A 14,073-nucleotide genomic window follows, 5' to 3' on the forward strand; every position below is an offset into this window, starting at 1 on the left:
CACCTTCAGTCTTAAAAAGCACTTTTACATTTAGTATTTCAGGGGGTATAAATGCATCCATTTCACAGATGGGGAAACTGAGGCCATGAAGGATGCAATCAATTGTTCATAGTCACCCAGTCAGTCAGAGGCAGACATTATATTAGAAGATAGAACTCTTGCCCCTTTTCATGGCTCCTTCCTCCTGGCTTATTTCAACAATCCTTCCCTTCCAGGACCCAGCCTCACCGGTCACTGGGGGATTCTTGGGGGTAACAGTGCGGAGGCAGAAGGTCTGCTTGTGGCAGGAGGGACAGGGAGAAGCAAGCATCTTCCTTTGCAGGGAAGGGCGTAGGTGGCTGAGGCTGCCTGAGGATGTGGGGAGGAGTGGAACGCTCAGGTCTCCTCCTCACCTCACGCTGGGTGGACACATACATTCCCACATGGCCCCCTGCAGCATTTGAGACTCTTCTGGAAGTGGCTGTCATTCAGGCAGTCGCTTGGGGGGCTGAACAACTTACACTAGCCAGTGACTATGGGACACCTCCCAAGATTGGCAAGAAGAACGTTACAACTCAGGCTAGATCCCCTAGGGACCACGCCAGGTCCCATCCCCATCTCCATCTCATGCATGGAAATCAGGTCCTCACCCACCTCAGCACCCAAACAGAGGCCAGTACATGTCTTGAAGGAGACTCCTTCCCACTGAGGGAGCCCCAACTGGTAGTGTAAATGTCAGACAGACAGATGGACTCATGGACTGACAGCAATCAATGAGTTGACAGATTGACTACTGACCAACCGACCGCCGGAGAGTACAGGGATGGGAGTGAACAAGCCCTGACTCTGCCCCACCCTCCAGCCCACTTCAGAGGAGCCCCCTCCACTTCCCCAAGATGCATGTCCTCAAGCTCAAATCTCACTGGTCCCCTTTCCCAGGACCCCATTTCCTCACCTGGCTCTGATGAGTCTATAGGATCCAAGCATTTGATGCCACAAAGGTCAGGACAGCATTTCTGCTTATGTGGACAGTGCCAGTCACTGTGGCATTGAGGAGGTTCAAACACAAGACACATGGCTGGCTCTATGGAGGGGCAGGCTCCATGTTTAGCTTTTTCTGAAGGGTAGGAACAGAAGAGGGAGAAGGAGCTGATTCTGAGTCAGGACCACAATTCTGAACAAGGAATCAACTGCCCAGGAGGGGAGAGAAAATTCAGGTGGCTGACCCCAAATGAATGCAGGGAGCAGCTAGGATTCCAGTGTGAAGGCAGCTGTGGGGCAGCATCAAGCTCAGACAAGCACTCAGCTAAGAGGGAGTCAATAACCCAGGAAAGAAGGTCCAGATGGAGGTGTGCTGATAAATGTTGTGAGAAGGCAGCCTTTGCAGCACTTGCCAATTTCCATTGTGTAAATACTCCCATCATGATTGATTTCAAACTAGTAGTATGATGGCAACTAGCTCATGACAGTCTTGGAAACTTGCCAATTGGCCATTGCAAGCCAGTATAAGCCAACTCCAGGGCACAGCTGCATAGAGCACATTAGGTGTTCCCGGAGAGAGGGAGAGATACCTCCTGGCTGGGAGGGAGCCAGAGAGGGGCAGGAGGGACAACTCATCAGAGACTGGAAGAAAGAGGGCGGATCAACTGATAAACAGAGATAAAGTGACCACCAAAAAAGCAATGCGGAACATTTGGAAAATGAAGCAGGAGGCAAAATGCCGTGACTGGGAAAAAGAGCAAACAGTCGGAAAGAAAGCTTGAAATTAGGGGCCGTGGACCAGACCATGGGAAAGATGACTTCCAGGCACCGGGATGGCCTGGGAGTCGCTGACTCACCTTTGCTCGTACCTACTACAGCCCCGGACGACAGGATTCCGAGGGCCAGGAGCACCGTGACGGCCAGGCTGTTCGGCTTCATGGTGAGGGCAGGAGGCTGTGGTGGCCGGTGCCAGCCGCATCCTTTATACCTTTCGCTGTGGGTGTGGCTCCGCCGGAGCTGCCCCGGCCATCCCAGCGGCTATTTCATAAGCAGGGAATTCAGGCAAAGACAGTGACCTCACCACCGGGAGGGTCAGTGGTTCTTTCTCCCCCAGGCAAGAGTACGAGGCCCAGAGAGGGAAAGGTAGAACTTGGAGGGGGACGGTCACAGTTTGGGGGGCCCTTTGGGGTGAATGGAGGAGAGGGGGGTTGGGGAGAGCTTCTTAGAAACCTGGAACAATCGCCAAGATGTGTGGAAAGGCCATCAGCAGCGGTCTCAGAGAAAGTGTAGCAAAAAGCGTCGCTCCTTCTCAGAATAACCTATGCACCTTTCATGGGACCCAAACTCAGAAAATATGACTCCACATGCCCCATGGCCCAAGGTCAGGTTTTGGAATCTGACCAACAGGAAATCTGAGTGTCAGAAGAACATGACAGGAAAACAGAAATGCAGGAATCAATCAGTACTCTATGGGAAACAGCCCTGACCGGTTTGGGTAGGTGGATAGAGTGTCGGGCCTGCAGACTCAAGGGTCCCAAGTTCAATTCCTGTCAAGGGCATGTACCTTGGTTGTGGGCACATCCCCAGTGGGGGGTGCGCAGGAGGCAGCTGACTGATGTTTCTCTCTCATCAATGTTTCTAACTCTCTTTCCTCTCCCTTTCCTCTCTGTAAAAAAAAAAAATCAATAAAATCTTTTTAAAAATCTATATGGGAAACAGTAGCCTCATCCTTTTTTTTTTTTTTTTTAAAGAGGTGAAGACTTTGATATATATATTTTATTTATTTTGTACAGAGAGGAAGGGAGAGAGATAGAGAGTTAGAAATATCTATGAGAGAGAGTCATTGATCAGCTGCCTCTTTCACACCCCCCACTGGGGACATGCCCACACCCAAGGTACATGCCCCTGACCAGAATCAAACCCGGGACCTTTCAGTCCCCAAGCCGACGCTCTATCCATTGAGCCAAACCGGTTTTGACGCCTCATCCTTTTTTACAAACCCTCAAGAATTTTCCCAAAAGGCGGAACACAGAGAGATCCGGCAGTCTTAGATTTTCACGGACAATTGTTTTAGGCATATGACACTTTATTCCTTTGTGTTGTTTTCATAGTAACAAGCGTTGAACTCTGATAAAGGAAGTCTGGGGGATGAGGAGGACATGGAAGAACTGGAGCCCAGTTATCTGAGTTAGAGCCTGTACTACTAGTGTCTTCTCCGGCCCCGGGAAGAAGGGATTTCCACCTGGGGAGAGAAGACAGGGTCAGCGATAGGGGAAACGGTGCAGGGGGCATTGGCTGCGTCCCAAGACCGCTGTGGTCAGAATCCTGCTAAGTCCCTCCCTCCCTAAGGATCAGGGCCTGGGGATTAGGAACACTAGGCAAGCCCTCCTAAGGAATGAAGAACATGTGTCCTTCACTTCACAGTTTACCTGTGGAGAGGAACGTGATTCATTATTATAAACTAAGAGAAAGAAAGCAAGAGCACCTGACACCAGCCATCATAAACATTCAGTGACAGTGCAGGAGCTTAGAGGTACATGTCCCTGTCACTCATTGAACAGCGACGCCCACGCCACGACAAGGAACTGTGCCTTTGCTGAGGAGAGAGGTCTCTTGATTGTCCTGGAGGCAAACTGTTCAGGGCCGATCCCCAGTTTCAAAGCTCTGATCTCAGCGACTTCCAAGGCACGGGGCAGCGGCTCTCAGCTCCCTCTGGGGACCTGCTTCCCTGGGGGCGTGTCTGGGGCAGGGGCAAGGATGGCAGCAGCTGGGAGATTTCTTACCTCAATCCAGACTCGGCCACGGAGCCACGCACTGCTTTCTGCAATTGTAGAAACAACACTTCATGTCCTTCTTGCAGCCTTTATCGTGCCGGCACTGCGATGTCATGGTGGAGGGGCAGAGGATTGTGAACTCCGGGCATATTCCAGGTTTTTCCACATCTGAGGAAGGAAGCCCCAGGGTGAGTTGGGGGCAGCTGTGAGTCCTTGCTGGGCCTCGGTCCCAGCCACTCACTTCTCTGAGGACGCATTCCCCACTCCATCACTCCCAGGACCTCTCCCTACACCCACTCTTCCCCATTTCAGGCCGCGCCATGTGGAGGCAGAGGAGGAGGAAAATCCCAGTGAGCGCGGACAGGCTGCTCTGCCTCATCTTGCAGAAGAGTGCGGTGAACTTTGGGACGGGATGTTTATATCGCCCATGGCAGGGGCCCGCCGGCAGGGGGAGCTGTAGAGCCTGTGACCCAAGGTCAGCAGCGCCTTCACTTGACCTTTCTGTTCATCAGCGGTTCTGTTCATGGCCCCCCGGGAAGAGGGGGAAGAGGCGCTGGAATAAATTCTGGGGCATAAGTCTGAGAGCCTAGAGGAGCTTCCTCTTTTTCAAGGAGTGTTAGGGCTGGCCCGGCCCTTCGTAATTCTTGCTTTCTGCAGTGGAGTTTGAGGCAACGAGAGGGAATTACCTTTCCAGGACATTCCTCAGGACTAACACACATCACTCCTCACTATGTAAGCCACACATCTCCCAACAGATTTAAGAAACAGGGACATTCGAAAAATTTACTTTGGATAAATGAACACTTGAAACACTCACAGGCACGATGACAAGGCAAGATAATGAGCTATTACGAGGATCATTTTCAGATTATGGAGAATTGGAGATCAGTTAACCAAGTCTGGGATATATTGTGAACTGACTGCACAGACACAAGTTTAAGTTGTGTGATGAATATTTTCTGCCTTAACTCCTATCTTTAGTTCTCCATGACTTTGTATAGACTTCTTTTGCTTTTTATTTTTATTTTTAATATATATATTTTATTGATTTGAGAGAGAGAGAGAGAGAGAGAGAGAGAGATATTAGAGAAAATCATTGACTAGCTGCCTCCTGCGTGCTCCACACTAGGGATCGAGCCCGCAACCCAGGCAGGTGCCCTGACCAGGAGTCAAACCGTGACCTCCTAGTTCATAGGTCCATGCTCAACCACTGATCCACACTGGTCGGGCTTGTTTTTAATTTTTAAAGAAATAGTTACTTCATTTTTTTAAAAAAATGACCTTTATTGTTGAACATATTACAGATGTCCCCTCCCCCCCATTAATCCTTTTCCCCTGTGCCCCCCACAAGGCCTTCATTACACTATTATCTGTGTACATGGGTTATGTATATATGCATATAAATTCTTCGGTTAATCTTCCCCCTCCCCTTTGTTTTAAAGGTTAAAAGTCTAATGAGGTCATTTTGGAATGTGAACCATAGGCCAAATAACTCTTTTAGCTCTTTCTGTGCTCATGTAAAAGTGTGTGTTGCTTCTGCTTGCTTGTTGGCAAAGGAGGAACCTATCTTAAGTCATGGTAAGAACTATGACTTTTTTTTTTTTTTACAGAGAAGAAGGGAGAGGGATAGAGTTAGAAACATTAATCAGCTGCCTCCTGCACACCCTTGACTGGGGATGTGCCCACAACCAAGGTACATGCCCCTGACCAGAATCAAACCTGCGATCCCTCAGTCCGCAGGCCAACACTCCATCCACTGAGCCAAACCGGTTAGGGCAAGACCATATTAATGGATGCACACAGGACCATTGGTACCAGGTGTGGGAGGCAGAGAGATGCTGAAGAAAAAGAAGGCTCTCTTCTACCGTAACTCTACCCACTAACTACTCTTCCTTCCTTCCTTCCTTCCTTCTTTCCTTCCTTCCTTCCTTCCTTCCTTCTTTCCTTCCTTCCTTTCTTCTTTCTTTCTTTCATTTTAATTAAAGTATAGTTGACATACAATATTATATTAGTGTTAGGTGTACAACAAAGTCATCTGACTTTTATATACCTTATAAAGGAATTACTATGACAAGTTTAGTATACACCTGTTACTGTACAAAATTATTGCAATATTATTGACTATATTCCCTATGTTGTGAATTATTTATTTTATAACTGGAAGTTTGTACCTCTTATTCCCTTTCACCTTTTAACCAGTCCTCTCACCCTCTGGTAACCATTATTTTATTCTCTGTCTCTATGAATCTGTTTCTGTTTTGTTTAGTTTAGATTTCGCAGATTTCATTAGTTTTCATGGCTAAATAATATATACATACATATATATCTCACATCTCCTTTATCTATTCATCTATTGATGGACACCAGGTTGCACCCATATTTTCACTATTATAAATAATGCTTCAATAAACATAGGCATTCATATATCTTTATGAATTAGTGTTTTTGTTTTCTTTGGATAAATACCCAGAATTAGAACTGCTGGGTCATCTGGTAATTCTAATTTTAATTTTTTGAGGAGCCTCCATACTGTTTTCCATAGTGGCCACACCAATTTACAATCCCACCAGCAGTGGGCTCCCTTTTTGCCACATCTTTGCCAACACGTGTTGTTTGTTATTTGTTTTTTTATGATAGCCATTTTGACAGATGTGAGATTCCTCTTCTTTCTACTGTAATCTTGTGGCTACTTCCTGCTGTTTTGTCACTGTGCACCTACATTGCTCTCTTCTAACTCTAGTTTGGCCTGTCCTCTGTGTGTTTTCATCCAAATTTAGAAGGGGAAAAAAACAACCCAACCCTTTCTAATTATTTTAACAGTCCAATAACTTACAGCGCCTGCACTTTGTTTTGATCATTCTATTATTCTGGAATTCTTGCTATGAACTTGATTTCTGGTTCAAGTAAAATGAAAAGATCAATGAGCCTTTTTTTTTTTTTTTTTTTTTTTTTTAAGGCTACTAATCCTCCTGACTAAGTCAACAACCTATAGAAAGAGATCAAGCCTATTGGACAGGCAGTTCCCAGCCTCAGCTCTGCCTTGACGCATGTAGAAGTCGGTTTCCCTGTCTGCAAGATGAAGATCTGGATTATGTCAGCAGGTACTTCCAATTCCAAATTCAGTGGAAGACTGTGGCTCAGGCCCCTGGGACAGGCTGAGAAGCAAGTGGTGTGAGCATGACCCTCATCATGCTGGACTCCTGGGGGCAGACACAGATGGCTGGCTGGGACAGCGCCTCCTCATCTGAGGAGGTTCTGGACAAGGAGAGCCTCAGAAGAGGCCAAAGAATGTCCAGTCATTATCAGTGACTCTGGCTGCTCACCTCCCAGGGTGCACACAGAACAGAGCCTGCAGGTGTAACATCAGGGTTACCGCTCAGCAGACGCTCCTCTGCTGGAGAACCCTGTGTCTCTGGGAGGAGCCTGGTAGCTACTGAGCTGCTCCCAAACAGCCGGGACCCTTAAGGCTGCATGCTCGTCCTGGGTGCTTCGGCCAGCAGCTGCGGCCCTTTCACTGACACGCAGCTCAGAACTTCACTTCCCAGTCATCCTTGCTCTCTCCCCTCCACTTCATGCAGAACTAATAAAGCCTTTTATGAGGCCTGAGGGGAGGTTAGGGAATATCGGCCACGAGGCCTTGGAAGCCCTACGAGCTCCAGTTTCCTTCCTTTTCATCATAGGCTAAACTAGAGGCCAGAAGCTGGGGCTGGAAGACGGAATGGAGGGAGGGAGCATAGCAGCTGCCACAGTGCTCACAGGTTTAGACAACTTTCATTTTTTTAAAATATATTTTTTAAAGTTGATTTTGAGAGAGAGAGAGAGAGAGAGAGAGAGAGAGAGAGAGAGGGAGAGAGAAACATTGACTTGACTGGTTGTTGTTTTCCATATGCACCTTGATTATCAACATAACACAACCTGGTATGTTGGCATGAGCCCTGTCTGGGAATCAAACCAGGACCTTTCAGTGCATGGGACAACACCCAACCAACTGAGCCATACCAGCCGGGGCCAACTTTCGTTTCTTGACTGCTGTGGTATATAAATTCCCATAATTAGAACATATTTGCCAGGCCAGTCTCAGAAATGGGAAGCTGAGCCCATGTCCCCCATGGAAGCTGGAAGGTCCAGATGTCTGCTCTCCCTGCCTCCTCTGCAGCCACCCCATGCGCACATGTACTGGCTCAGACAACACATGCTTCCGTCACGGATGTGGGGACCAGTGATGGTAAAAAGCAGACACGGAGGAAGGATGGGGTTTAATCCAGCATCCAATGGCTGCAGCATTTCACTTCCAGGAAGGGGCATGGAAGTGATGTCCAAGGCTATGGCAATGCTGGCTGGACAGGATGCGACACCAAATGAAGTGCCCAGAGGCAGGAATGGTATGCTGCACTGTGACTCGAGAGTCAAAGGTTGTGGGAGCTTCCAGGAGCACAGGCATTGTGGATGGATATGCGTCTCCATAAAAATGCCAAACTGCAGAAAGGGAAGACATAGTACCGCCTAGTGTGAAGAGGCTGAAATGTAACCTGTGATTAAAATCGGGGCAGGAAGATAATTCAGGTTCATCAAAAGTGGCCTTGTGAAACCGATGGAGCAACTGACAGAAGATAAGTCTTGTTGTCTAGCTTGTTATAAGAAGGCACTTTTCTAGGGACATTTCCATGGTGACTGGGGAGTCTTCCAGAGGTGCCAAAGCTGGGGCTAGAACTCAGGTCACTGACTCCCAAAATGCTCCTCCTCCTCCTCCTGTGGCTTTGGTTTCCAGAGAGCTTCCTGTCCAAGTGCCAACAACAGAGCTATGAGGTCATTCAAGTTTGCCCTACGAATACTCTCCATTCTCATCACTACTTGGATCTGCCCCACCCCCAACTTTATATCTCCAGAGAACACTATTCAACATTCCTACTAAAGGATTAAGGACTTGGTGTGTCTTGTCTCCTCATTCACATCTTAAAACGTAAAGTTGGGAAAGGATATTGCTTAATCCAAAAGAAATATGTGTTAATGGAGGCATCTTGGGCATGAACAAGTGGAATGTCCAGATTTCCATTTCCTGGTGATACGGAGAATACAGTTCTTGGGATGTTTCTTGGATTTCTAATATTAATCCCTAGGAGTGGGCCTCTTGCTCCTGCCCCTTGCTTTCCTTCACACCAGGAGCAGCTCACATGGAGCCCTCTCACCCCCACCCTCACTGGGGAGAGGGAGTCCCAACTCTACACCCACCTCCAGGAGCTTCCAGGAGCAGAGAAGTCATAGGAGCCAAACAAATGGAGTAGAAAGCAGTCTTTTATTGAGAAATCACTGAGGGAAGCAGCCCAGGTTTAGGCATCCTCGATAAGAGGAAGAATGAGCCATGTGGGAAAGGAGTTCAAATGCTGTAAGGACCAGGGACTGTAGTCCTGGGCCTTCACCGGTGCAGCAAGAACAGGCTCCACCTGTCAGGAGAGAGGAGAACCAGAGCTGTGAGTCGGCAGGTCAAAGCACTCAGAAGCAGTGAGAGATAGGGTCAAGTTCACATGTCACTCCTCTAAGAAGCCCAGTGACAGCCTCTGAGACACCTCAGTTTCCCCGTCACTTTCCAGGTTCCTCCCGCTCAAGAACCAAGGATCCTTTCCCACCGCTCAGCTTTCTCTGTTCCCTCAGGAGTTACCTCTTCCTCCATTCAGTTCCTCATTCTGGGCTTCATGCAGATTCTTCCACAGGAGCCCACGCAGCACTTCTTGTTCCCATTGCACTCAGAGTCCCTCATGCAGGCGTTGGGGGGATTCATCATGGCGCACCTCATCAGAACCCTGGGGCAGGAGCCAGGCTTCGAGGGGACTTTCTGTGGTTGTTGGACTGGACCTTTGACTGGATGTGAACCTTTGGCTGGATATGGACCTTGTCCTTTGGCCATCACATGTTCCACTTGTTGACCTCCATAAGGAACTGTGGAAAGAAAGAAGAAATGTACCCGCAGTTAGACCTCATGTCCCTCTTTCAGCTGTCTTGTCTTTATTCTTGGTCCAGTCACTGCTCACTCCAGTGGTAGAGGAGGATCGTCAAGGCTAACTCGGGTTTGTGCCCTGAGCTCTGGGGAATGGTCTACAGGACCACGGTTTACCATCCCTCCATCCCAAGTTCGGTGCTAAGGAAGAAATGCCAGACTGGAGCGACTCCAAGAAGTGAGGAGGACATATTGTGACTTCCGAGGGGAGAAGAGCTCGGAGACACATGCTAGGAGACCTGAGCTCCTCCTGGCTCTGGAGATTTCCTAGACAATTCCGCACCCTCTCTTGGTCGCAATGTCCTCCTTAGTAAAATGGTGGTCTTCTTCAAATTACATGCTCTCTGAAGCTCTTCAGGTTCTTTTTTTTTTTTTTTTTTAATAATATTTTACAGAGAGGAAGGGAGAGGGTTAGAGAACTAGAAACATCAATGAGATAGAAACATCGATCAGCTGACTCCTGCACACTCCCTACTGGGGACGTACCCGCAACCAAGGCACATGCCCTTGACCGGAATCGAACATGGGATCCCTTAATACAGGGGTCCTCAAACTTTTTAAAGTGGGGGCCAGATCACGGTCCCTCAGAGAGCTGGAGGGCCTGACTATATGAACTACTAATTCCTACTGTAACACCTTGGCTGCGCTCACTGCCCAAAAAACCTGGCGGGCAGGATCAGACTCCCCTGGGGGCTGCATGTGGCCCGCGGGGCCGTAGTTTGAAGACCCCTGCCTTAATACATAGGCCGACGCTCTATCCACTGAGCCAAACCAGTCAGGGCTGCCCTGCAGATTCTTAAACTCCTCTTAAAAGACTCACTAGTTTCAGGTGCTTTTACAGGGCAGACAGACAGGGGACAAACCCTACTCCCAGGGCCCAGATTCCTGGGACTCCTCACTTCATTCTGCAGAAGTCCCATTGTCTGAGGCCAAGGGACAGGACAACACTTCTTCCACAGTCTTCCTATCTCAGTCCTGGGGTGAAAAGCTGGACAACTTCCTAATTTATCTGGATACAACGGAGGTGACCAGAGGCTGAAGTGAGGGCCTGAGCCCTGCCTGCTGCTCCAGAAGTGCTTCCTGTCAGCACCCAGGTTGCCCCTGACAGACCCTCCTCAACCCAACCCAGCCCCACCGGGCCGCTTGTCCACTCACCTCCCCTGACAGCGGCCTGTCCCACCAGCAGGCCGAGGACAAAGAGAACCGCCAGAACCAAGAAGCTGCTGGGTCTCATGTTGTCGGGATGGTGTGTGGCTAAGGGCTGAGGCCAAGCCTAATTTATGTAGCCACAACTTGGCCTGGTGCCAAGGGCGGGTCTGTGGTATTACAAGGGACAGGACCTACATTTTTGTGTTTCTTCCAGGAACTACCCACCCCCAGCTTGGGAGGGACCTTGGGGCTTTTCCCAAAGACTATTCACAGAGGGAAATGACAGTCACTGTGTTACGCCACCTATGACAGTGCCAAGAGCTGTCCTACTTTCTCATGGGGAGCAGGGCTGCCGGCCCTGAGACACCATCACCACCAAATTCTTTATATTTAGAAAGGATAGGAGAAGCCCAGAGAAAAGACAGAATTCACTCAAGGTTACTCAGCAAGTCAGTGGTCCTGTGTTCAGATTTCAGAACGGAGGCCTTCTCCCATTCCTCCCTGGTCCTGCCAGCCCCACCCAAACAGTTTAACACCCCCCTTCCCCCCAGCATCAAGTTGGGCTTCTCTTTAATTTTCCCTAGGCCCTGAAAACAAACAAACAAACAAACAAACAAACAAACAAACAAACGTCAAAAGACAAATTTGCCATAAAAGTCTAATGGCTAATCATTGCACTTTGCCATTTCCTGGGTGGTCTCTGAAATGCACCAAAAAAGTAATGAGAAAGGTGGAAGTCTAGATCTGGAAGGAGATGATGCCTAGAAATCATAAGAAGAAGAAAACACCCAGCAAAGTGACAGGTAGAAAATAGAAATCATCTATTCTTAGAAGAGCACCCTATCTCTGAAGAGTCTAATGAGAACTGCTAATCATGAAAGTAAGGGTGTATGTTCTTGTGGCTCTATTGAAGTTTAGGTATTTCATATTTTATTGATTTTTTTTACAGAGAGGAAGGGAGAGGGATAGAGAGCTAGAAACATCGATGAGAGAGTGACATCCATCAGCTACCTCTTGCACACCCCCTACTGGGGATGTGCCCGCAACCAAGGTACATGCCCTTGACCGGAATTGAACCTGGGACCTTTCAGTCCACAGGCTGATGCTCTATCCACTAAGCCAAACCGGTTTCAGCAAAGTTTAGTTATATTGAAGTACATTACTTGAATGGACATTAAGGGGAGGAGGGAAACCCCTCCTTTTGGTTAACATGCTAGATATGAGCCCAGGAACTCCAAGAGATGGTCCCATCCTAGGAGGAGTTCAACTGTGGGAGAAAAATGAACCTAATTAATACACTAACAGAGAGAAAGTGGCGAGAGAGAATTCAGAAGGCACAAGCCTACCCTTCATTCCTCTTTTTCTTAAGAGCAGTTCATCCCACACTCTACCCACAGTTGGTTATGACCCAATAAACTAGCTTTCTTCCTAAGCTAGTCTGAGTCGGTATTTTGTCATAGTTACCAAAGTTGAGAGTAATAGAAACCCATACCCAGAAGTTGGGTGTTACCAGGGACAGAACCTGAAATGTAGATATGACTGAGTTGAGTTCAATTGAAACATAGAAAAAAAACAGACTAATTATTGGGTAGTAAACCAGTAAATGAAATCTTTATGATTTTTACAATTATATAAAAACACAAGGAGCTTATAAATACATTTAATACATTCTGTGCAAGACAGCTTCAGAGAAAATTATAAAACTTTAGTAAGAGACACTTTTGTTTAACACTCCTAATTAGAAAGGTATACCATACTCATGGATTGGAAGATTGAATATGATAAAGATGCCAGTTCCCTTCATATTGATTTTTAGATTCAATGCAATCCCAATTAAACCCCCAGAAAGGTTATTGTAAAAGTAAGCCAAAACTTGGCTGTACGATTATAAAATATACATAAAAACATGCAAAAGGCAAAATAGCCAAGATACTCTTGAATAAGAACAATTTCATAAAACTTTAACATAGCAGATCTCAAGGTATCTTTTAAAGCTGTAGTAATTACAATAAAGTGGTTAAAACATGATAGGTTAAATATGCAAATGAAATAGGATAGAGGGTCTAAAATCAGATGCTTGCACATAGTGAGAGTATGTTTTTAATATGGTTACATTACATAAATGGCTATGGTTATATTAAGAAGACTGCACATCATAATATCAACATAGGTTCCTGAGTGGTTGATGGAAGAAGAGATTGGATAGGAGAGACAAGGCAAAGAACATAAATATTGCTTCACCAAAAAACTTGTAAGCTCTGATGTATCCTACTATATTTATAAATATCTTAGAAAAAGAACAACAATCACTAGATCTCAGTTTACTGGCTTCTGGAAATGTCCATAAAATCTAACCAGTAGAAAAAAGCACGTTGGAAAGTGGTATCCAACGTTTTGGTATTTCAGGAGAAACACATACAACTTCCATATATGCCTATATTTTTATGGATGAAAAAGGGTAAAGGTGTGAAGGAATATCCACACTATGCTGGTAGTGGGCAGGGTTGATTCGACAAGAAATGTTGGCGGGAAAGGTGTAGAAGGCCAGCAAGTGAAATGAACTGAGGTTGAAGGAGGTCAGAGGCTCAGGCTGAAATTGCATAGTACGGCCTGCAGAGGGAGATGGAGTTCAAGGCCAAGGAAGCTGAGGCTCTGGGATCCCCAGAATTGCAGCACTGAAGTGAAGGACACCCAGGAGAAGGTGACCAGCCTTCAGACCCACTTCCCACAAAGCAAGGCTGAGGTCCTGGCTAACCTCTTGGCCTTTGCTTGTGACATCTGAGCAGGAATCCATGAAAACTACTGCGTAAATGGAGAGGGGACGAAGAAAGAAGCACCTGTTCCACAGATTGGCATTTTTAGATGTCTCCATGGAATAGGAAAATTTTGCAAAACTTGAGTTATAGTCCTCTGAAAAGGCATTAAGTTATTTCTGTCTATTATATAGCAGGTCTTTTACTTTTGGAGAATAGCAAATCTAGGTTTGTTGTATAGACTTAGAACTTATAAAAAGATTTTATCTTTTAAAAATATAAATTTTTATTGATTTAAGAGAGGAAGGGATAGAGAGATAGGAACATCAATGATGAGAGAGAATTATTGTGCCCTTGACTGGGATCGAATCCAGGATCCTTCAGTCTGCAGGCCAATACTCTATCCACTGAACCAAACCAGCTAGGGCAAAAGATTTCATCTTTT

At 46.8% G+C, this 14,073-nt stretch overlaps 2 protein-coding genes across 2 annotated transcripts; both read right to left on the minus strand.

The window, feature by feature from the left end:
- Nucleotides 1-224: 224 nt before the first annotated feature.
- LOC311625133 (antileukoproteinase-like) lies at nucleotides 225-1,899 on the minus strand (the record flags this gene model as incomplete). The annotated part of the gene is made up of 3 exons (XM_084889069.1): nucleotides 225-244; nucleotides 935-1,096; nucleotides 1,818-1,899. The coding sequence occupies 3 exons, from the start codon at nucleotides 1,897-1,899 to the stop codon at nucleotides 225-227; spliced, it is 264 nt and encodes an 87-aa protein (XP_084745195.1).
- A 7,110-nt stretch (nucleotides 1,900-9,009) lies between these two features.
- Nucleotides 9,010-10,988, minus strand: PI3 (peptidase inhibitor 3). The gene is made up of 3 exons (XM_084887424.1): nucleotides 10,882-10,988; nucleotides 9,391-9,668; nucleotides 9,010-9,175 (listed from the first exon to the last, which is right to left on the minus strand). Exons 1-2 carry the CDS (start codon nucleotides 10,958-10,960, stop codon nucleotides 9,403-9,405), a joined length of 345 nt encoding a protein of 114 aa, XP_084743550.1. The 5' UTR covers nucleotides 10,961-10,988; the 3' UTR covers nucleotides 9,010-9,175; nucleotides 9,391-9,402.
- Between the last annotated feature and the right edge of the window lie 3,085 nt (nucleotides 10,989-14,073).

Source organism: Pipistrellus hanaki (genome assembly GCF_964339955.1).
Source record: "Pipistrellus hanaki genome assembly, chromosome: 6".
In the NCBI taxonomy this organism is placed as follows: domain Eukaryota; kingdom Metazoa; phylum Chordata; class Mammalia; order Chiroptera; family Vespertilionidae; genus Pipistrellus; species Pipistrellus hanaki.